Source organism: Purpureocillium takamizusanense, chromosome 2, assembly GCF_022605165.1.
Source record: "Purpureocillium takamizusanense chromosome 2, complete sequence".
NCBI classification, from domain to species: domain Eukaryota; kingdom Fungi; phylum Ascomycota; class Sordariomycetes; order Hypocreales; family Ophiocordycipitaceae; genus Purpureocillium; species Purpureocillium takamizusanense.
In genome coordinates, this window is record NC_063069.1 from 300,043 (window position 1) to 322,643 (window position 22,601).

The 22,601-nt window shown below is 54.2% G+C and overlaps 3 protein-coding genes across 3 annotated transcripts; 1 reads left to right on the top strand and 2 right to left on the bottom strand.

The window, feature by feature from the left end:
• Positions 1-3,507: 3,507 nt before the first annotated feature.
• On the bottom strand, positions 3,508-4,935 carry GNA2_1 (G-Protein alpha subunit; the record flags this gene model as incomplete). The annotated part of the gene is made up of 5 exons (XM_047982889.1): positions 3,508-3,852; positions 3,907-4,165; positions 4,226-4,383; positions 4,522-4,706; positions 4,818-4,935. 5 exons carry the CDS (start codon positions 4,933-4,935, stop codon positions 3,508-3,510), a joined length of 1,065 nt encoding a protein of 354 aa, XP_047838859.1.
• A 1,484-nt stretch (positions 4,936-6,419) lies between these two features.
• Positions 6,420-9,227, bottom strand: JDV02_001916 (uncharacterized protein). Its single transcript, XM_047982890.1, has one exon. It carries the CDS (start codon positions 7,900-7,902, stop codon positions 6,649-6,651), a length of 1,254 nt encoding a protein of 417 aa, XP_047838860.1. The 5' UTR covers positions 7,903-9,227; the 3' UTR covers positions 6,420-6,648.
• A 765-nt stretch (positions 9,228-9,992) lies between these two features.
• JDV02_001917 (uncharacterized protein) lies at positions 9,993-10,628 on the top strand (the record flags this gene model as incomplete). Its single annotated transcript, XM_047982891.1, has 3 exons — positions 9,993-10,139; positions 10,209-10,429; positions 10,487-10,628. 3 exons carry the CDS (start codon positions 9,993-9,995, stop codon positions 10,626-10,628), a joined length of 510 nt encoding a protein of 169 aa, XP_047838861.1.
• Positions 10,629-22,601: the final 11,973 nt, after the last annotated feature.

The following is a 22,601-nucleotide window of genomic DNA, read 5'->3' on the forward strand; positions in this document are numbered from 1 at the left end:
TCAGTGCTGACCGTAGCATGCAGTGTAAGACGCGATGCCATCAACACGCGCCGCCTAACGTCCACGCCGCACGTCCCCAGTCAACGATTGCCAGAGCAGGTAAAATAACACTCACTTCTCATTCGCCAATGCCCCCCAGCTGCACAGTTGCACCGCCGTGGGGGAGGCCACAGGAGGAGGAGGCTGAGTTAGCTCGGCCGTGCTCCCAGGAGGATGCAGGGCCTCCCGGGGCGCAGCTACAGGAACTAGAGCAAGGGTCCCCGAGGTTAGCCAGCTGTTAGTTATTAGCGGTGTTTATTAGAACGTTTGGCCCCCCAACTTGACAAGGTGGGCCGGCCGGGGCCGACGGTTAAATTTGGCAGCCGGTGACACTGGCCAACACGCATCCCTATGTTTTGCTCACCTGGCTAAATGCTTGGGTAGACCCTTGTGCCGTTGGTAAGACCGAATTTCATCTGAGCAACTGAGAGGAACTTGGTGATTCCTCATTTTGACATCGGAGTTGTCCTGGCCTGCCCTAACCGCCTCCCCCGAGGCCTTCGTGGGATTTGACTTTGCATCTGACCGAAATAACGACCGCGCCCATCGCCGAGCTCTCAGCTCAATGATCATGGACCAACCAGGACCGCAAATCCAGACACAATTCAGCCCATGTCACCTCAGTCGAGCCTAGCATATTTCGTGCTTGCCGAACTGCATGTGCGCGCTGACTCGCTAGGGGATGTCGAAAGTAACTGCTGGTAATGACGTTAACAGGCGCGCGCCACCGCCCGGCAGACCGAGGACCATGATTGACGCCCGGAAACCTGACGCGCCCAAGTGACACGACCAGCGGCGAAACTGGCGTTGAAGAACAACAGCTGACTGGGCATGGAGGCAATGCACATATCATTCGCGACATCGAGGATCAGGAGCGGCCGCGTCGAGTTTAGGTTGAACAGGCCGAATTACCCTTGGGCCGGTCTTGTTCAGCGTCGGCACGACCAAAGCCTTCGGGCATTCGTCTCACATCCTGCAACCCCGACATCGATTTTTTCTTACGGACGTATGAAACGGGCCTGTCAACTCAACTGCAACATTAGTCCAGATAGAGACACAACCACACCACAGCACGGTTCCGCTTAATTTAGATGCCATACCCATTCCACCAGCGAGCTGCAGTCCGTCGCATTCGACCCACGCGACGATGTATCCATTTACTTTGGTCTGAAGATGGTCCGTGGAATTCAATCCATGCTACACTGTATCCAGCTACCTTAGTCCGAAGGCTGAGAGAGCATTAACAGATAGGAGGACGGCTGCAAAGTTTTGGGTGCGCCACGGCACGAGACCACAAACCAAGGCACCCCGTCAACAAATGAGTAGAACAGTATGACGCACGTGGCCATAAGAGCAAGTTTTGACCTACTGAGGAGTTGCAAGGCAGGGCAAGGCGCGTGTGGTTGCGCGACATGAGTGAGCTGGGCATCTCTGCATCATAACAGGAGGGCACGGTTGCTCAGCGCATAGGACACCCACATTCTCCACCAGTTCATCTTCGTCGGCATTTTCAGTAGCGCCGTCTTCGTCTTGCACACAAGAGTCAGTCACGGCAAGGGTTCCAAGGGGAGCGAGGGGCTTGGTGGTGATCCGTCGCTGACGTTTTCGGAAGGATCGCTAGGAAGGTTCCATGTGACTTGGTGAGCGATCAGCGTACCGTGGCGCGAACAGTTCAGCATAATGCCACTATCAGCCGTCTGGTTGCCCAGCGGGTTGCCCGGCGGGGAGTCTTGCGCGCAGAAGGGGTATGTCTTGGGGCGCTCATAATCCGACTCTCGATCAAACACATAACGCCAAGTATTTGCGTTCGAATTTGAGCGACTATGCCGCTATGCTTGCTCGATGAAAGAAATTAGCTTTTGGCATCACGATCGGAGGCTGGGCATTGAGTGAGAATTCGGCACGACAGAGATGCGCCACATCTCGGTCGCAACTAGTATTGTGCTGTCTGGCTCTGGTAAGAAATGGGCACTCTGTATGTTCTCTGAGGAGTATATCAAGGAGAGTTGCACCCCTTGACGCTCCTCGTATCTGACGCAGATACCAGTACAACATCACCCTACCAGATCCTTATATTTCTTCGCAAGACAACTCCAGGGAATATCCCATAGTAACAACATGAAGAGCGCCTTTCAGACAAGTCTACTGCTATCGCTACTAGACAACATAATGGCTACTCCTGTCCCCCAACTCTCTGAGTATTGCGTCCGCAGGTGCTATCCGCATTATAACCCTATCTGCGCTCAATTGGGCGATCGTTATATAACCTTCGCAAATCTATGTTCTCTATACTGTTATAACCTCGAGAGCCGAACTGATTAGTACGTTGTTTCTATTATATAACGCTGGTATATACTAACGTTTATAGCTCGCTAATCCATGAAGGCCTATGCGATCTCGGAGAGGATAGTGGTTAAATTGATAGGGCGTATCTTTGAATCGACAAGGTCAGTTTTACGGTTTGGAAAGCGGGGGGCGTGGTGTAGATCTTAACAGGCAGTTCTAATAAAATGATAAAGGCCTGAATTGGTTGCTATAAAATAGCGAGTCCTCGTCCGAGTGCAAAGGCCTGTCTTCGCCCCCACCGATCGACGTAATGTGCCATCACCGGCCCGCCGCCGGGAGCCAGTCTGTGCGTACACAAGGTCAGGGGCATCAAAACATCAGCAAACCCCACCTTTTCGATCGGCTATCTTCTTTGGGAACATGTGGTGAGCCATGCTGGACCATCGCTCGTGTGACAGCACGAAGCAGGGCAGAACGATGCTCATTTATTATGAGTCCCTCCATGTCGACCGCGCACACAGCTTGAGGCAAGCCAGACGCTCAAAAGGGTGTCATAACAACACGAAGCGCATAGGCGTCCAAACACCAAGGATGCATGGCCTTAATAACCCCATCATCGTAATATACATTAGCTCCAACCCTCGAGGGGTGTGCATTCAGTCTAGTCGCTGCATGTAGTTCCCGAGCACTGGACACTGCAAGCTCGACACCGTGTCGTGGAGCTCTCGCGCCCTAATGACAATTTTGGACCCTCCAAAGTGAACAACGACCCATGTCGTGACCGTCATGATTCATGACGGCGCATCCTGAAGGAAGTGCGGGATTGGCAACGGCAGCGGGTCGCCAAAAGGCGCAGTTACCATCGAAGCAACCTCAAATGATCGTAGCATCGGTGCACGATCCCGCCCTGGCTACCTGATGCTGATGACCTGGATTGTCTCATCAGAATGACAAAGACGTCGTGATTTGTCCCGCAAGTCCAACCCGAGTACGACGTCTCAACGCCCATGGGACGCGGGTGGGCGGGCAGTTGCCCAGGTCGAAGCCATCATGGCCTTCCAAGTCGTCGAGACACTTTGACTCGGCGCCTGACACAGCCCCGTGGCCGTGTATCGTGGCGCCTTGCGTCCGCATTCCCCAGCGCCCTTCATGAACTGGCTGTTGCCAAGATGTACGTCAGACTCAGAGCATGAGATGCTTCAAGTTTCGCTGTATTATCATATCCTGCACCGAATGCATCGTGATTTTTATCAGGTTCGTGTCCGTCGCGTTCGTAAAGTGTCCGTAGATTTCCTTTTCCGGGTCTCGGCATTGGCCTCGGAACTTTTCGAGAAAGTAGCTGCTCGCGGCTTTGTAATCGTCCGGTGCGCCACGATAGTCCGTGAATCCATGGTCAGTGATCGGTCGCCGCGGGAGCTTTTCCTTGAACAAATCCATCTTGTTGAGGAAGATGATCATGGCGGACCTGGTGAACCAGCGGGAGTTCACGATCGACTCGAAGAGCATCAGCGCCTCGTTCATTTGGTTCTGGGCCGCGGTTAGCATGCAGAGCAGCAAAATGGCGGGAAGGACGGGCCATACCCCATCCATGTCTTCTACGAGACACTGATCGTAGCCACTGATCGCCACGAGGAACAACACGGATTGAACGTCGTCGAAGCAGTGTATCCACTTCTTGCGCTCTGATCTTTGGCCGCCAACGTCAAAGATGCGGTAGGTCAAGTGCCCGGTAGCAAAGTGGCACTCGGTGATGCCAGTTGTTTTGAGTCGGGCGCAGAGTATGTCCAGGTCATTGGGCACGTAGTCGCTTGCCCATAGCCTGGATATACTAGAAACGAAGCTATACTGTGTCAGCCACGTCATCGTCATTTGGGCCGAGGGTTGGGGAAGCAGTACGTACTAATTGACATTATCGTGTAGCGCATATTCACACCCTTTGAGAAAGGCCGTTTTGACCCCAGCGTCTTGCCACAGGGCCTTGATTGGGTCGACGAGGTCTTGCGGGAACTGGTCCTCGGGTCCGATCTCGCGCTTTTCCAGGACCTTTGACATGAGAGTCTGTGCGGGCATAGGTTAGTTGACGCTCGTTATGCGGGGTGCCCGTCGGCATTCATTCGCAAGCTCAGTGCACCACGGCGGGGGTGTTGGACATGGCTCCGATGCGATGATGGCATCAATCGGGGGGAAGAGGCACACTTTACTGTCTGGACTCTCAAATTGGTAGTTGAAGTCGGACATGACCATTTGCATGATGCGGAAGGCTTCGATGATGTTACGGAATATAATCGGCCTCCACCACAGCCTCTCGCGTTCGCTAAAGCTTTGCGAGTAGATGAGTCGCATCTGTTTGAGGATCGTGGTCTTTCCCGACTCCCCAGCTCCTGACATACAAAAAACAAACGTTAGCGACAGTACAAACGACGATGGGCGACGCTGGTGCCGCGTGTTGCCCCGCGGCAGGCATCGTGGGGGGGCGGCGACTCTCGGCTTACCGAGCAACAGCAGCTTCACCTCCTTGGCGAGCCGCGCCTCATCTTGCCGTATGCCGCGGTCGATGTCGCGCGAGCGAGCAACGCCGCTGTCGTCCTTGTCGCGAGGACCGAGGCACATGGCGGGAGAGGGGGCCGTGTCTCGTGGCCAACGATGCCGGAGACGCCAGACCGTGACTGCGCATTGATGTGAAGGTGGGAGAATCAACGCGGCGCGGCGGCGACGACAAGCAAGCACCCGACCCTTTCGGCTGAGCTTCGCAAGAGGCGCAAGCAGGGGGGGAAAAGGGCCCCCTGGTGTCGGGACAAGGACAAGCAAGCAGCTGACTCGAGGCCCAGAAGCAGAAGCCGCTCCACACCCACAAACTGCTGGTGGGTGGGCTGCAGGACAGGAAGACCCGGAGGAGGAGGAGGACGCGCCGACTCACACTTGGCCAGCAGCTTATTATTATGACCAGGGCTTGGATCCTTCCATCAGCCAAGGGATCAACACGCAAGCTCGAGTTGTCCATGCCCGCTGCAAAGCCCTGCAGGCAGGTCCTGACAGTAGCCGAGATTTGACTGACGGCTGAGGCGGAGCGTTCCAACGGACAGCGGCGCTTGACTCAAACCCTGCTGGCGCCGCGCCGTGGGGCAGCTCTGGACCGGCTTTCTTCAACAGTGGTGTCTCATCGCGACAACGTGGGTTCGGGCCGGGACGGGCGGATCCTGGTTCCGCCTGGGATATGCAGGCAGGCAGGCAGGCCATCACCTGCGCGTAGGAAGTACATGTGCCTGACAATGGGACTATTGGCCCTGCTTGTCGTCCGTTGGTGTAAATGCTTGATAATACGTACGGCATGACATGCCGTCACATGATGAACAGGGCATGCATCGCCGCCCAGACGCCTGGAGCATGATGAACGGGCAGAAACCGCCGTGGCGAGGTGAGTTCAAGTTCATCCTGCTTCCAGTCCCTACACAGTACATACGCGTGCGACTCGCCACAATATGCGGACACCAAGACAGTGGCCTTCAATCCTGGTATTATCCCCGCGCCGCAAAAGGAAAGTGGCATGGTGGCTCGCTTAAGGGCAGGTAGGATCGATGCCTCCTCGATTGGAGGGAAAAATGTAACCCGTTGGCCATCAAGGACAAATGTGTGTAAAACGGTCAAGCAATACGCCAGACCATCGACACCTGTGCATGACACAACAGGCCGCCCGCATATAGTAGTATAGCATACATGTCTCTCGGATCCGTTCCGATGCCAGCCAAGCCTGGGCGCCATCAAGTCCTGGTGGGGCCGCATGTGTGATGGCCACAAGGGACATGCCTAGCAGCTTATCGAGCCCCCCGATTGAGATCTGACGAAAGGTCGGACACCGGCGACGCCACGTGTTCACGATCCGGCCAAACCCCCGCGAGCCCCGTGCCCTTACTAACTATGATATACGAAGTAGAAGGCAAATGGGCACTGCCAGGTGGGGGATTTGTAGGCGGTTGTGGGGGAACTTCAAGGGCGACCTCGTATAGAAACTCGAGCGCGGTGACAGCCTGGAGAACTGTCCGATTCCGCCCTAGGTAGTCCATTTCATCCAATCGAGCACGGAGACTATGAGTCTTGGACAGTAATATGAAAACTCAATTTGGCCATGGGGTTGTATTTGGCGCAGTGGCTGATATAGGGACGTTTGGCAAGCCTTCCCTCGTCAAGTGTGTAACCTACTATCGGCGCAAAACGCTGCACGGAAGAAGGATGCATAATTCGGCCGTATTCCTCTTCTTCGCCAACACCACAAACTCTGCATGAAATGTCACGCGACTAATCCCTGTCACGCCTGGCCAGTCGTCATCATTTACTGCCCTCCTGCGCCGACGAAGCCACGCTGTCCGTTTGCGCATCCCGATTAACTACTTCGACATCCCGTCGATCGAGAACAGTAAAGAAACCTGCCGCCAGGCGACAGAAGAGCACGGAAGCCAGGAGCCGCAAGACGATAAACACGCTGTCCTGCACCGAGACGAACAAGATGCTTGAAAACAAAAGAGTGCCGAAGAAGACGTGAATCACCGTGTACACAGCAGTAAACCACGTGATGAGCTTTGTGGCCGTCGTCGGGGGCAGAATCTTTATCCGCAGCTTCTTCTGCCCACTTGCTGCTACTTCCGATTTTGGTACTGGTATGTGCCTGACGCGAAGGAAGACCGTTATGGCACCGATTGCGTGGATGGACAGGCCCAGAAAGGCCCATAGAAACATCAACCAGCCGTCGCCCTGCACAAAGGTGAAGATGGCCCGGGAGCCAATGCGGTACGCCACCTCAGCCATGTTTCCGATGGATGCCACAGCGAGGCAGTAGAAGACGGCCCATCCAGCCGCGCTCGCCAGCTTCTCTCGAGCTCCCCGCCCTGCTCGAATGTCCCGCCCCAGCCATGCGGGGACGTGGATTTGGTTGTGTCGCGGCCGCAGGAAGCTGTCCTTCAGATGGCCCCCGCTGCTCAGCGACGGGCTCAGCGCGGGCGACCCAGCGGCAATCAGCAGCGCGGCCAGGCGACGCTTCCCCACGGCGGCAATTACGCCGGTGTGCCAGGGGGTGGGCCCGAGCACGGCAAGCAGCGAGGGTGTCAGGCCAAGAAGGACCTGGGCGCTCGCCATTCGGACCTTGATGATCTCGGGCGTGTTCCTGAGTATGCAGTCGACTAGCTGATGTGTGGCGGTGTTGAGCCCGAATGCGGCGTTCAGGGGGTCGACATCCGCCTTGGGGAGTTTAAATGCGTCGTTATCGCCATCGTCGTGCTCGTTTTGGTAGTTGCGCGTGCGGAAATCGCGGTAAATCTTTCCACAAAGAGAGTCATTGTTGAGGATGTAGCGATACGCCTCGTTGTACTGTGGGAAGAGGGTTGAGAAGTCGGTACGCAAAAGATCACTCGAGACCAGAGGAAGCAGCGAGAGGGCAGCGACAACAGCCGCCCATGGCCGCATCGTCACCGGTCTTTGTATAGCTTCACCTTTGCCGGGAGCAAAAGGGAGCCTTGTCTGCGACAGCCCGAGAAGCAGTCGGCAAACGTAAAGAAAGAAGTCGAAGAAGTGGCATCCCACGTACATAAATGGCGAGCCGCTGGGTGACGCAAAGACACGCCCCGATCTGACGGGGATCCTTGATTGTAATGAGCCAAAACGCGACTAAGATCCTTCGTTAGCCTCATCAGGTCCAGGACACGCGGGCGAGGTCGCCATGATGTGCGACTGATAGCCCTCTCGCTAGCCTATCCTAATGCCGGACCTCTCCTGCATTTTTTGGGGTGTTTGGAAGACACATTTAGCCAAAACGCCTTCAAGGAAAACGCCTGCCACTATTGGCAGAAGATCCGTCATGAGCTGCACAAACCGGCACGGTCCGCACTGTTGAGTCGGGCCAGCGTCATCGAGCTCTCCCAATGACCGACCGGAAGCCCGCAGTAGCTTTGCTGCCTTGTATGGCCCCATGTTTGCGGCTGACGATGATGTTGCAGGGGGCGGAAAGGGCGCGTCGCTTCTGAAAATCTGTGTTACGTACCGGTTAATATTGGACATCAGTCGAACTTGATGCTGATATTCGGGCTGGCGCCCATTCTAGCTACCGGAAGCACATCACCGTCGCTAGGGCACCTGCTGGTTACTAAAGCGCAGCGTTAGTTACACTACAGCTCATTATTCTTTCGGCCTGATGTCATTGTAGGCCGTGGACCTTCATACGCTCAGTATATTCTTGGCTGGAAAGTAGTCTTCTGGTATGGCCAGTGCTACAAGGCGCTGCCTTTACGGACGCTGTTGACGCGTCTGTGGTGGCACACTCGTGATGACCCCGTTGGGGTGGAACGGGCTGGCCCTGGAGTTAGTGCGCAAGTTGCCTAGAGCCTAAATTTGGTGTCGTTAGCGGTTAGCCCACTGTTACCGGTCTGCAACGGCATCCATGAGGCGCTGCAGTCGCTGAAGCGGGCTGGACCCAGGTCCTTATTTTTCCGATGCCGCCTGCCCGCCCATCATGAGACGTTGCTTCTGTTCCGTCACTTAAAGTCTAGTCAAGCTGGACATCATATAGTGTGTAAGTCTTGATGCCTAGCAGAAACCCCCAGGGCCGTCTCTGAAGCAGGGCGACCACATTCTGCGGCGTTGTGAGCGAGGCCGCCCTAGCAGTGTCAATGTTCGACAAAACAACGCCAGAGTCTTACCACTCACCATCCACCGTGGCACCCACCTTCCACTCCGCTAATAAAGTCGACCTCGCAATGCTCATACATGATGCGTAATGCCGACTCTGGGTCACCCCGAGCCTGTTCGAGAACAAGGCCATCGAGATACAGGCAATCGCATGCCGACGCCCACATTGATCGATCCAGTCGGGCAGCAAAAGCTCGACGCTCACCTCACCATGCAAAAGTAAAGTCGCGTGGCCTAAGCGGGACACGTTGATGTCATACCACAGGGCGTGGCACGATTTTGACCGTCTATCGGCGACATGCCGACCCCAACCCGGCGGAGACGAAAGACCGGTCACCCGTAACCTGGCCTTCCGTCTTGACGCAAATGCAACCCTTCCAGGGTGTTCCAGCGTGACCCTCCAAAAAAAGCCAACCTCAATGTGGTTTGCTGGACGGCGGCTTCCGGTCGTCCCGGCCTTGCTACACCGGAGGACCCGGAGGCAAGCCAACGCAATACCACCGTCAATGGCCCACTATTGCCGTTGATGAATACCGCATCATGCGGTCAACTGCCGGTCGCTGTCGTCGAGTCTTGCAGCCGGCTTGCCTACGCCCCGATCGTCAATTGACTATGTCGAGCCGCGGAAATGCTGCCGTCACCTCACCGGTGGTCAACCGGGATGCGCGGGACGACTCATCCAAAGAGAAACGCGGGAAGTCCAGGGGCAGTAGCGGTACAGTGGTATGAGTCTGCTGGTGAGAGCTTCCGACGAGGTTTCGTTGCCATGACGGCATCACACGCGACAACACAATGTGGCAATGGTACGTCGGGGGGGTTCGGAGCGGGGGGAGGCCATTACATGTGAGAGTGCATATAAAACACCACAACTCCCGTCAATGAAACATCAGCTATTTGACTGTTCCATCTGCACACTCTTCAGTCGCCTAATCCCAAATTTCCTCTTCTTTACATCCTTGGTTCACGTTCCGCCTGTCGATTGGCCTAGACGCACCATGATGGAGCACCGCACCCTGCGATCGCTGGCCATGGCGAACCACTTCATGGTTTTTGTTTCTTCGGTTATTGTGACTGGAGTCATCTCCCACTTCCTCAAAGTTTACTCTTTTCGCAATGCCCATGTCATCTATCAGGAAGTCGTGGTACGTGTCGCGGTTGACGGGATGGTCGGTTCGTGCCGTCATCAATTGCTGACAAGCTCTCACTTGCAGGCGACAATCACTCTGGCCTTGTCCATTGTCGCAATGGCTCTACCTTTTATCCACGGATACAAAGGCTACCTTCTTCCGGTTAATCTCATTATGTCATATCTTTGGATGACTTCGTTCATCTTCTCGGCTCAGGACTGGGCCGGCGGTCGCTGTCCCTTCAACGGCCCTTTGGCCAAGTGTGGTCTAAAGAAGACCGTCATTGCGTTCAACTTTCTAGCATTGTATGCCCACTACAACATGACTTAATCAGGACGTTTCCGCTCACTAACCTTCGTCAGGTTCTTCCTTCTGTGCAACATTGTCGCTGAGGGTCTTCTGTGGCGCCAATCCCGTGTCGAGGCCCAACCTTTCCATACAAAGGAGCGTCCAGTGTCCGATGCCACTGCTGGAAGCGTACCCGAGACTTCCAGCCACGTTTGATCACCTATTGTGTGAACCTGACGGACCGGACGCTGGCCAGAATTGTATTGGAGGCGGCCACCGTTTGATTCCACGCATCAGGAACAGACGAAGAGTGTGGCTAAAAGAGAGGTTCATGAAGACATACTATGAGATTTGTTCGCTACCGAGGAGTTCATCTCGATTCTCGTTCCTAATCCGGGACCAGGTGGCGTTGGTGAGTACATCGTCTATGTAAAATTGTTAATAATAGCTTCGTATATTTCATCCACCACTTTCTTGGAAGCCAACATGACTAAGATCCTAGAGTACTAAGTTGTACAGTAAGGAACAAAAGGACTTTTTGACTAACCCCAGAACTCTTGAGTCGTTTCTTGTCATCATACATTCGATCCTCTCAAAGACCAACCCCTATAGCGCGTGAGCGCCACCATCTTAAGACAAAATCCCGCCGGGCCCCCTCATCGCCTCCAGCTCGTTAATAAACAATATCGGTAGAAAAGTGGTTTTCGTGCCCTCGTTATGGTCTGCAAAGATGTAGATAGACATCTCCAAGTAGGCTCGACGAAAGGTAGCCCACACGTCTCTGTATGCGGGCGCGTCTATCCATCGCGGCCAGCATGCCCCGTTCTGCATTATTGTATCCACAAGATGCGTCGTGACAGCGCGAGCTGTCCGCCGGAAGGGTCTGCAGTTCGCAAAGTCAATGAGCCAAAGCTGGACATGACCACCCTTGTCGCATCCCAGCATGAAGTCCACACCAGCGGCATCAATACTGCAGGCCCAGTGCAGGACGCCCAGAGCCGATCCCATAGATCTTGCAAGGGAGCAGATGTCAACCCGCTCAGCATATAGTTGATCGATGTAGGCTGGACGATCTCGAAGATCAGTTTGCCATCGGTCGGCAAGAGGTTGGAGGTCGCCCATGCGCACTTTGGCCAGGAAATGCGAATCCGAAGTGCCACCGAATGCGCGATCTTGGACGCATTTAGATATGTGCCGCCTGACAAGATATTTGGCATGGTGCCTGTTGAACGGTCGGATGTATTCCATTGTGTAGGCGGCGCAGTGTTTAGGAAAGTGTAGAGCATTTCTGAACATGTCGCCATGCTCAGATGTCGTGACGTTGGCATAGAAGCGGAAGCAGCGCGGCACGAAGGGAAGAAGGACTTCAACACGCTGGTCTAATAGCTCGCGATGAACGAGAGTGAACGTCGCATCAACATCTAGTTGTGTTGTATACTCTTGATGAAGCATGAGTACATCCCGGCTTGCTTTGATGACACGCGTTATGATGTAGGTGGAGTTGTAAACACCCAGGACGTGGCTGTCCTGGCCAGCAGTTGGGCTTGGGGAGCAGATGCAACAGGCGGACAGCTGTGATTGATCCACCAGTACCGCCCGAAGAAAGACCAGAAGGAGGGAAAATTGGTCCAGTGACGGCTGGATCCATGTGTGGTGGCTGTGACGGCCCTGTCGGCCCCGCGATAGTCGTGGCAGCCGAGCACCAACGGCTCAGCAGCAAAGTGCATCCTCGAAGACCTCTTGTCGTCTTCTGGTATGTTGGATAGCATCACGCGGCTCTTTGGGTTTCGGACTTGCAGTTCCTCCTTCGACAATGTCCAAATTTGTGCCGGAGGAGGGGCAATAAGTAATGTTGGCGGAGGGTTGAGGCAGGTCCGCCGCAAATCAGCCACCGGGAAGGTAGGCGTACAGCAAGGGTCAACACTGTGGAATCATGTCGCCAGACATCTTCACACCACCCTCTAGATGTGCCATGGCGACTCAACAGCGGCAACAGGCCAAGAGGAAAGGAGAGATTGAGTTCTGTCCACAGGGCCACCACGGCACCGAGCCTTTGGCGATAACACGCCCATGGAGCCAGCCCCTTCACCACCCTGGGGGAAAACGTGGCATAGAAATCTGCACGCACGTCGACTGGATAAAACAAGAGTCGTAGTGCTGATGTCGCCGTGCAGCTGCATGCTGCCGGGGGAGCCGGTCCCCATCTCCGGCCATCGAACGCGCGCCATCGAGATTCTGTCACCTGCGGGGGAATATGACACGACCTGCCCATTGGCTGCACCAACTGACTTGTTGGTTGCGAACCGGCTGCTCAGGGTGTCGGCAGTTGATGAGGGGAGTGGGCGAAGACTGCAGGTCGCCACTGGAGCTGGGACCAATCGCTCCGAAAGCTTCTGACGCCAATGCATCATTCGACTTTATACATGGTGTTCCCTGCATCTTGTCGAGCTGGTCCAAGCTCCATGTCCTGGGCAGGGGTGCCAGCATGCCAACGTCCCATCCGGCTGCCTCGGGCGACGATGGCGCCCCAGAGAGAGCCACTAGCGTGTGTGCTGAGAATTAAGTGCCAACGGGCGTACCTGCGACCCCTCCTCAGCCCTGCTTCCCCGCGTTTTTCTGGCCCAGGGTGTTGGTTCGGTGCCTGTGTTTTGCGCCGTCCAGCCCCGTGCTCCAGTCCGAGTTGTGTTTGTGCATCGAGAGGCATCGCGTGAGGCGTCACATCAGTCAAAAACTGTTCACCTTGCGATAGTGGCCAGTACAAGCAACTGCACGGTATTACTATCGTATTGGTCTGGTCTGAAATCACATGCTTTTAATGCTCACCCAGGCTTTGTTGCTGGGCCCTGTGAGAGCTGACCGTTTTCTTTGAAACACCTGACCTTACACCGAGTCTGACCCCGTGCTCCCAGCCACGCCCTCGAAGTTGTTAACCAGGTTACTGAGGCTCATGACCGACACGCTGCGGTTTTGCAACCCTGAAAGCAGGCGAGTTTTGGGCTGCAATCTTGGGGGCTTCTCTTCCTCCTTTTCATGAACAACTCGAGAGCGAGCCTCAGTTGTGTCCAAATGCACAGGGGACGTGCTAGCAACCGGCGTATTTGCTGGAGTCAAGACTCCATTGCGCAGCGGTACCTTACTGTTATCTCGTGCGTTTTCGACGTCGCTGTAGCTGGTTGCTGTAAATGCGAAGCTCCTCGGCGTAGCTGCTATAGCCGACGAGCTGGGTGTCCTGGGCGTCGTACTATTGGTGCTGCGTTCCTGCATTGTTCTTCGGCGCTTCGCTGGTCTCAGATCTTCCATGTCCTCTTTCGAGTAAACAAAGAAAGGTAGATTTTGAAGTGGTACCGGTTGGTGAATATTGGTTGGCGGGAATGGAGCAAACTCCGGGCTCACCATCCCAGAAGCCCAACTCTTGCGGCCGTCCTGGTGTATGTGGTTTGTAATAACAGACTTCAGGACTGCTCCAGAAACATCCGTGGAAATGGGTTGAAACACGCATTCTTGTTCTCTCCAGTAGCAATTTTGACACTTGCCATTCATTGTGTTCTGAAAGCCGCTGCATCGAATCTGCCAACGTGTCAGCCGGCCCTATCGACTTGGTCGAGTTACCTTCCGTAGAATAAACACTACCTTTCTTTGTCTGCAATAAATACATGCCATTATCGTACGCCGTGGCCAGGTCGCCCTGAAGGCGTAAGTGGATGGTGGTTCCGTGTATAGAGCTTCATGGAGAAGGTTGTCTATTCTCTTGTCCTTGTGGAGGGGTGTCGATGGGTCTAACTGCCGCGAGGCATGGAATGTGTTTTGATACTTGAACTCAGGTCTCTGCTGCCGCGATGCTGCCTGTCCCTGAGCCATTAGTTCGCACTGGGAGATCCTTGGTTGACCGTCTGGAACGTGGGAGTGACCACATTGATCAGTTGACACTGAGAGGCTGTACTGGCAATTACAGTGTTCGAAAGGCACCGATGGTAATGCGACGGCCTTCGACGAGCTGAAGATGCGAGAAATTACATGAAAGTGCGGTGTGCTTCGAGAAAGAAGTTTCCATACTCATGTATGTAATACTTGGGCGGCCGGTTATCAGCGGGGGGCTGCTTCTGAGCAAGGGTCACAAGAATCTTGAGCCTGTGCCCACTTGTACCTAACAAGGTATCATGAGCCGTTCAGCCCAAATATTGTAGCTTCACTGGCTTCGACGACGGACAAGGTGGCGGGCTGGCGGCATGTGTGCAACGAAAAATCGGCACAAATGTACCAGGGAGAGAGCTTGTGCGAGAAGGTCTGGGAGGAAGTCGCTGATGAGGCTGAATAGCCCGGGGTACGTGCTACCCTGACTTCGGCGTATGCCGATAGCAGTGGGTCACGCAACCATTGACCGAATTGGAAAGAGATCTTTAAGTAGCTGCAAGTAACTGTCCTCGTCGGTGGCTTGGAGACCCCCGGGCTGAGGGCTGCCAAGCATAAGGAGACTCGATGTCGACTTGCAGCATGGTGGTCGCCCAACAACAGAAGAAAACGGTCCAAATGATTGGCTGTTTGGCCGTATGGTGGGCTCACAGGACGGCGTGAGGCACAAAAGGAGGAGGAGGCGGGAGGGGAGACAAGGGCTGGTGTCATTGTTCACCTTGAGGACACCCAAGGGACCGGGGGGCAGGCAAGCCTTGTTAGCGCCACCACGATATGACATTTACGACGGCTTGGACATTCCATGTCACCAAGACGAATCCGTATGTACGACAGCGAGGAAGAGCCACTTCCTCGATTTTAAAGGCGGGTCTGCTAGATACATGATATTCTGCGGTAGCACCACGGTATCGCGTCAAGTTTCTTCATGGCCCCTGGTCGTGCCTTGTTGACGAACCTTCCGGACCTTTAGGCTTTTGGCATGGAGGTGGCTGCAGGGCCTGACAGTTCTGGTCTCTCCGAAGCATCGTATGGGTCCTCACTAGGAGGGATCGACAGTGAACGAAACTGCTTGCCGGATGTCGCAAGTGTCAGTTCTGCGCAAAGTGTGGGGAGATAAGAGAGGTCCGGCAAGCACCGCCCTCGAGACCCAGCCACGACTACGACGAAGTCGTGCCCAGGCAGATGAACACGATGCTCGCCCGGAGGCATGGCTCCACCTGACACGCCCACCATGTGGGCTAGCGCGGAGAAAGCAGCACGATGCAGCCCACGTTCCGATTCTATCGGGCGGTTGCGCGGCAATCGACTGATGCGAGATGGCGTGCGGCTGCAGCAGCTCCGAGTCGACACTGGGGTGCAGACCGTTGAGGCGAAATTTGGCATGCCCTCATAAATGACAGGCCTTCCAACAAGCGCCGCCAATCAACACCCTGAAAGAGCGCCACCAGAGCCCTGGACACCGCCTCGAGGCGGGAGGGGTGGTTTACGTACTTGATGGACAGGGTGGGAGCGTCCTGCCAGGGAGTGTTTGTCGCTCTGCGACTGGAGCAATTCCCTGGAAAGGAGGGGAGCGTAGCCTCGTGTGGCTCACGCCAATATGGCCAGGGGAACGAGGGGTCAATACAGCTCTGCTTCCGCCGAGGGGCCATGGCTGAGGGGAGCCCTCGTGGATCCAGGGTCGATCCCTCATCAGACCGCCAGCAATCCATCGGCGTGGCCCGGGCGAGCAAGTCAAACCCCCTAACCCAGATCCAGTCAGAATGCGATACACAGAATATGCTGTTGTTCATATGTATTATGGTAAATAGCGTACAATATGAGATGGTCGAGCCCTCGCACTCTTTGAACACGGCAGATATAGATGTATAGGAGCTGCCCAATACGTATGCAGCCCAACAATGACGGGTGGGGACAAGAAAGCCTGCAGCCGCCGAGAACCGTGAGGCTGGGCCGAAGTACCCCATCGAGAAAGGGGCCGGCACGGGACCAGCCAGATGAAGGGGACACATCACAAGCCCTGTCCACGGCCGATTGACGTGACTAGCATCAATGATCTCTCGCATCGCGGGTACATCATACACCTAGGCCCCTCGGGTCCTCAGTTGCTCGACACCCACTTCGCACCTCGGGGAATGGTTGGTCAGGGTGGTCCGGGGCCCTGTTGCCTCGATGTCCTGGCTTGACCGATCGTGGGATCGCAGGGGCCGAGGAATTGAGACCATATCCTTTGTCGTTAACTAAGAGCTTCTTCCAACTCGGTCATTAGCACCTCTTGACGAGATAAAACAAGCTCCTCACTGTTTAGAGTTCGCGACTAGTGTTTGGGGATGATGGTCTTCATCGGGGAAGTTGGGTGAAAATTGAGCCGCACAGGGGTTGAGCTCATGTCACTAGAAACTCGTGGCTACTGACCAGACCACTATCATCCTCGCGCAAGTTGCCGCCCTTCGACAAAGGCGCGGCGAGCGAGCTTCGGGTATTACGCGTTGGAAAATACTGACTCGATGTGCCGCGTTCCAGCCTCAACATCTTGCAGAAGTATGAGTACAGAGCCAAGGCGAACTGCTGCAGAACCATGACAGATGAAAATTCTCCACCTTCTCTAGAGGAACCGCCTGAAGTGTGAGGAACGCATACTTTGATCGGGCATGGAACCAAGCTGGCTCCTCCAACTACAGACAAACGATGGAGCTGGTGGGGCAGTATCATCATCAGACGCAAGAGGCTGTAGTGCAAGCTAGACGGGCCTCTACCCTTTCAAATCCGCGGTCAAAGATCGCGGCTCCCTGATACGGTCGCCGTAGTGCCTATCGGATGTTCGAGAGAGGAAACAAGTTTCGTTCTCGCTGACAGGCTGCCCCGTAATCCATGACGCGTCGACTCTCCTTGCTTGGATTTTGGCGTTGATAGTTTCCACAAGATGAACAAGTACGCGCCTAATTTTGACAGTCACTTCTCATGTCTTCGTTGGAAGGTTGATTGCGCGAGCGAGGTGTCCCAAGGCGAGCGGAAGTGAAAACCCGAAGCGCCAATGCCGTTGCGAAGGTCTGGTCGCAGAGCAAGCAGCTAGGCATGTGAAGAGCCGCTAGACAGACTAGACGATCCCTATCGATCCCCTTAGGCCTTCATTAGTTAGCCGATCTATCCGTTTCGCTAACGGCGAGTTGCACTTGTCAAACCCAAAGTTAGCGCTCCACTCAAGCCACTCAGCCCGGTCCATAGCAAGCATGTCACTGGGTTTTTGGTATGTGGAGTGAAGAAGCGACTTCCCCGCACGTGGCAACGACTGTCATCTCTCACACCTGTCTAATCGAGCTTTCGGATGCCCAAAACAAATCCGATGTTGTCTCTGCCTGCGGCGGGGTCAAGGTTGAATCGCCACCGCGGCTGAGAGTTCGCCAGTCATCTTGATCTCTCCCACCTCTCGGCTCGATGCTTGCAATGCCACTTTCTAAGGCCCGCAAATCGCAAAAACAAACGACCCCTGTCTACGGACCATAATCAAGTCTTTGTGAATATTGACACCCGTTGGGACGCTTCGTGATTGGACTTGCCTTATATGACCATCTTCCGCTGTCGTTGTTGCTCTAAACTTGGCAATTCCATGTTTCCAGACCCTTCTGATGGCTATTACAGGTCCTCTACCTGTTAACTTCTTCTACTCGCGTTGCCCTGTTATACAGTAGAGGATAGTCAAGGTTATATCGAGTAATTTTGGCTGTAGGAGCCGTAAGGGTACACTGTTCATCTGGGTAAGCTAACCCCAACCCTATCAATGCCAGTGAGAATGAATCTGGATTGTATACACTGAGACTCTAACTTTGCCCAGAATTGATGAAGATGCCTCCTGAATGCGGTATAGACGGGCGTATCAACGCCGCAACCATAAGCTCGAGGAGCAATGAGGACAGCCTGATTCGGATCTGTAGCTGGTCTTCAAGGCCATTCAAGACGTTGAATAAGAACATCATTCCAAGCGACACGGACGTGAAAGGTCACGACAGGCGCGGATGCAGCACCGATGCTCTATACAGCGCCCGAATCGTTATTCAAGACGCCATCAGCGGACATGTCAAACACCCTTTCCAAAGACAGGATTCAACATACGTTTCACTACAATTCGACTCGAGACCTGCTCAACCCCCAGCGGTAAAATGTATTAACAGTAACGACCAAACGCAGCAGGGAGCGCCAACCTCCCAAAGACTTCCACAACGCCAGCTCCCTTCGACCCGTCGTCTCACTGGCTGGGACACTGCTAAACGTCGCAAGAAGCTTCTATTTCACAGCAGCATGGGGCGCTCTCCAATTTTTCTGCCCTCTATACTAGAAGAACCACGCCTATCGCAGAATGTTTTGGCTTCTCAGCAGTAGTGACAGCTACGACATCTAACTTCAGAGAAATTTATAAGTCCTTCTGCTGCCATTCGTTACTGCCCCAGAGCAGTTATGGGTGCTTTCAGTCTCCACTACTATACCGTCGACTTGCGCGTGACAGGTGAGCAGCAGTCCAACGAATGATCACGACGTTTCCAAATTTGCCGCCGGTTACAGGAAGTGCATACGCATCCGCGGCTTCAGCAGTTTTGGGCTCAATAAACACTTTTCTAGTACAAAATCGACTGTAGTCCCTTCAAATAAATCTCGTCTTGCTCATCACAATGTAACCTTCAGGGCAGTTGACTCGATGTCCGGAAAAAGTTGCCCCCCTGCTATGAATTTCGGTAGGACTTTGCGATTGCAGGGCTAGAGCTCCTATAAGCAGCTAGCTGTGATGTTGGCTAAGGACGCGAATAAAGACCGCATTTGACCTCCGTTTTGAGAGGGAAGCCGGTGACGAGACAACCAAGCTTCCTTCCGTCCTCCTAAACTTCCATGCTTAGCAAATATAGAGCGACATACTTTGGATGGGTGGGCATGCTTACCGGGCATGGCTTCGCGCACTCAAACGAGCGCGATTCGTAGTAGTACTTCCAACCCAAGCCGCCAGGGTACTTTTCGATGACAGCAACAAAAACGTTGCAAGACCTGAGCTTGTCCATGCAAATCTGTCATCGCGTCAGTGGCTGTCACCTGCAACGTTTCTCTGCCCGTGGACGTTGCCTTACGCCTTCCATGCGATTATTGAGCTTGGCAGACTCCGCTGTCACGTCTGACAGTGTCATCAAGGTTGGAGCCTTTGAAAATCTGCTCATGGCTGCGCCAGCGTTGGTTGTGTGGGCAACAATCCATAACAAAAGAAAGAGGTTGATGTTCATGATGTCGAGGAGGAGCAGGCCAGGTTGCAGATACAAAAGCACGGTCGACAACACAAATTCATCAACGTAACAGCTCAAGACATGACAACCAGATACTCCCACACAGCGCAATGAACGGAGAGCGACGACTATGAGAAATAAAGTTTCGATTGTGTAAGAATTCCGACGCGACGGGAAGAGTGTATGTGCACCTTGTGATTAGCGCTATGATGAGGGTCATTTGTGGACTGCATTGACAGCAAGCGAAACAATCTACTGCGCAAGCTTTTCGTCAGCGTTTCTGTAAAGAAGCGCCATATAACAGCTGCAGATAAATTTTTCATCGCTTGAGACATGATTGGCGCCGCCCGATGGCTTTGTCGACGCGTTATGTCTGAGTCTGTGTGGCTGGTTCGTCCGGTGCTTTGTCCCAGGCGCAACATCAAAAGCACGCGCCCCGCGATAGGGATCGAACCAGATGGCGGGGCGCTCTTCTTTACAAACCCAGGTAGGCCGTGAAAGGGCCGCGGCCCAAGCGAGCGAGCCAGATTCGGAGCCATGCCCGTGCGATCGCTCCTATGCGCCTCCTTTTACAACACCACGTTCACGTCGCGAATCTGCTCCCGGTCCTGCGGTTCCATTATCAGGGCTCAAGGCGCAATAAGAAGGACATTTTTCCATTTACGGAAAGATCTCACCCACACTCAGCTAACCTTAGTGAAGGCGAGGATGACTGAAGGAGGCAGTGGAGTCGAAGGCTGTCTGACGCCAGACGAAGCACTGACCGTCGCACTCGTAATCGCACAAGCCGCGGCAAGGCCACGAAATCTCCTGCCTCCGAGCATAGTGAACAGTTGCAGTGAGGTCCTATAGGCAAAGAGGAGGGGAGGAATTCCGGTCCAGCCAAGCATTTAAATCGGTTTCAACGCCATCAGAGTGCAGGCGGCTCGAATAGACGGCCATGAAGTTGGCTTCTCTATTGCTGCATCACCTTCATCAAAACTATATTCAGAAAGGCTTCTCAGCTGGTGAGCGGCTGTGAAACACGACGATTACTGGCGCGTGGCTCATTATGGATGCCCTGCCTTTGGTCGTTATTGGGGTTGGGCACGCCGACAGAGAGGCCTCAGCAAAGTGACCCTAAAAATTGCTCGTCCATCGCGAAAGTCTGATGCAAATGTATTTTTCTACGTGGCCACTTTGGTGCGCGAGAACGGGTAGGAAACGCCTCCGTCTCTCAGAGATGCGGTCGCGCTATGGCACAGCTCGCGAAGAGCTACTTTTAGTTCACTTAGAGACTCTACGAAAGCACGGTCACGTTTTACGTGACGAGAGGCGCTCCTCTAAGGTGGCGCTTCGTGTCTGGTCGCGCACGGCGGCACAGGCCGTGATCGGATACGCGCGGCTGTCGCAAGACAACACCATCGTCGCAGCACGAACCGGCTCCTGAGACTTGCGGCCACCCGAACACCAGACAGATTTCACGTTCGTATCTCATTCAACAAGCTGATTGTATCAGCAGTTTTAGGCCGCTATAAGTATGATTAAGCCCTCTCACTTGACGCAATGGGGAGGACAAAAACGGTGTACAAGTAGCACAGAAGGCCTTCTCTTTCAGAGACTCAGACACAGGCTGCCTACTTCTATACGCGTATCCATGACGTACAACTCTCGCTTGACTATATAGCAAGCTGCAATAATGAAGTTGATCACGGGCAGCCTTTCCTTGGTCGTAGTTATTTCCCTTGCTGGAGAGGTAAATATGCTTCTCTCGGTCCAGTCATTCACAAACCCCGAGATACTGAACAATCTAACAACGAACGATTCTAACTCCATCATAGGTTGTCTCCCTTCCATCCATTACGAGCGCAGCCTCAAACTTCACAGAGACACGGAGAGCACTCTTAGGACGGGCCGAAGATACCACCAAAGACGGCTTTACGACGCTCAAATGCGGAAGATACCAAAATTCTACTAAAGAAGACTGGGACGATTCTGTCGTAAAACATGAACTATATTTTTGGGACATGAATAAACCTAAGCCTACGCTCGGGCCGGGAGAGTGTGACCGGGTAGGTTGCTGGAAAGGTATTGGAGTCTGGTGGTGCAACGAGGTGAGCCTGCTACCGTGATATGATGAAATGCACCGACGATATAGCTGATGGCGCACCTATCCAGGACAACAAAAACCAAACGCTGAAAAGCTGGCGTCTTGTCACGAAGAGCCTTGTGTTCATGGGCAGGGAGGTGTTTAAGAAGATGTGCTCTGAAGAGCTTTACCACACATGGTCGTTCCAGATTTACCATGAGGATAAATGGAGTATCACAGCCAGCCGCAAGAAAGGCAAGTCTTGCTGAGCATGCTGTGGCTACGCCGAGAATATAGCGGTTAGCGTATTAGCTGGCACTCCCATAGATGGTCACGTACGTGAAGTATCGCACGGGCTGTTTTGTAACTCTCTTGGTTCGCGCATTGAGGATAGAGGCCTCTCTCATAGCAGAATTCCGCGACCCTTCGCAATGCTGCGCTGTTTAGCTTCTATGCACGATGTCTTCATGTTGGGGTCAGGCGATCTTGACGACGGCTTGCCGCAAAGGTAGGGGTCCCGCGGTATCAGAACTGTCTATATCACTTCAAGCGTTCCCCTCCACACCGCGGTATCACATCGACTATGATATGTGCGGCGAATGCGACACTCACGTGCATATAAAACACGTTACCCCATTGTAGAGTACCAAGTGGTTAGCCGATGGCGACTCGGAAGGGTCGGCCAGAGACAGCACCGCCGCACATGGACTCGAACCCCTGCAGCCGGTTTCTGAGCGGAGTCAACGTTTGGCTTCGGGCCTGCCTTGTCATCCTGTGCTGACGGGTCATGGCGTCATGAGTTGCTCCTGTACGACAGTGTAGAGGCCTGACAATGGCCAATCTCCGTCTCCTGCAGCTAACACCTAACAAACAGACGACATCCTGGTCCAAATACAGGGATGGCTGCGGCTGTCTCACGGCTTGCATAACGTGAGGCGGGAGTGAGGCACTCGA

Bases quoted from the DNA above. Each gene is read 5' to 3' on its own strand.
- JDV02_001916 (XM_047982890.1), bottom strand. From the start codon at position 7,902: ATGTACGTGGGATGCCACTTCTTCGACTTCTTTCTTTACGTTTGCCGA.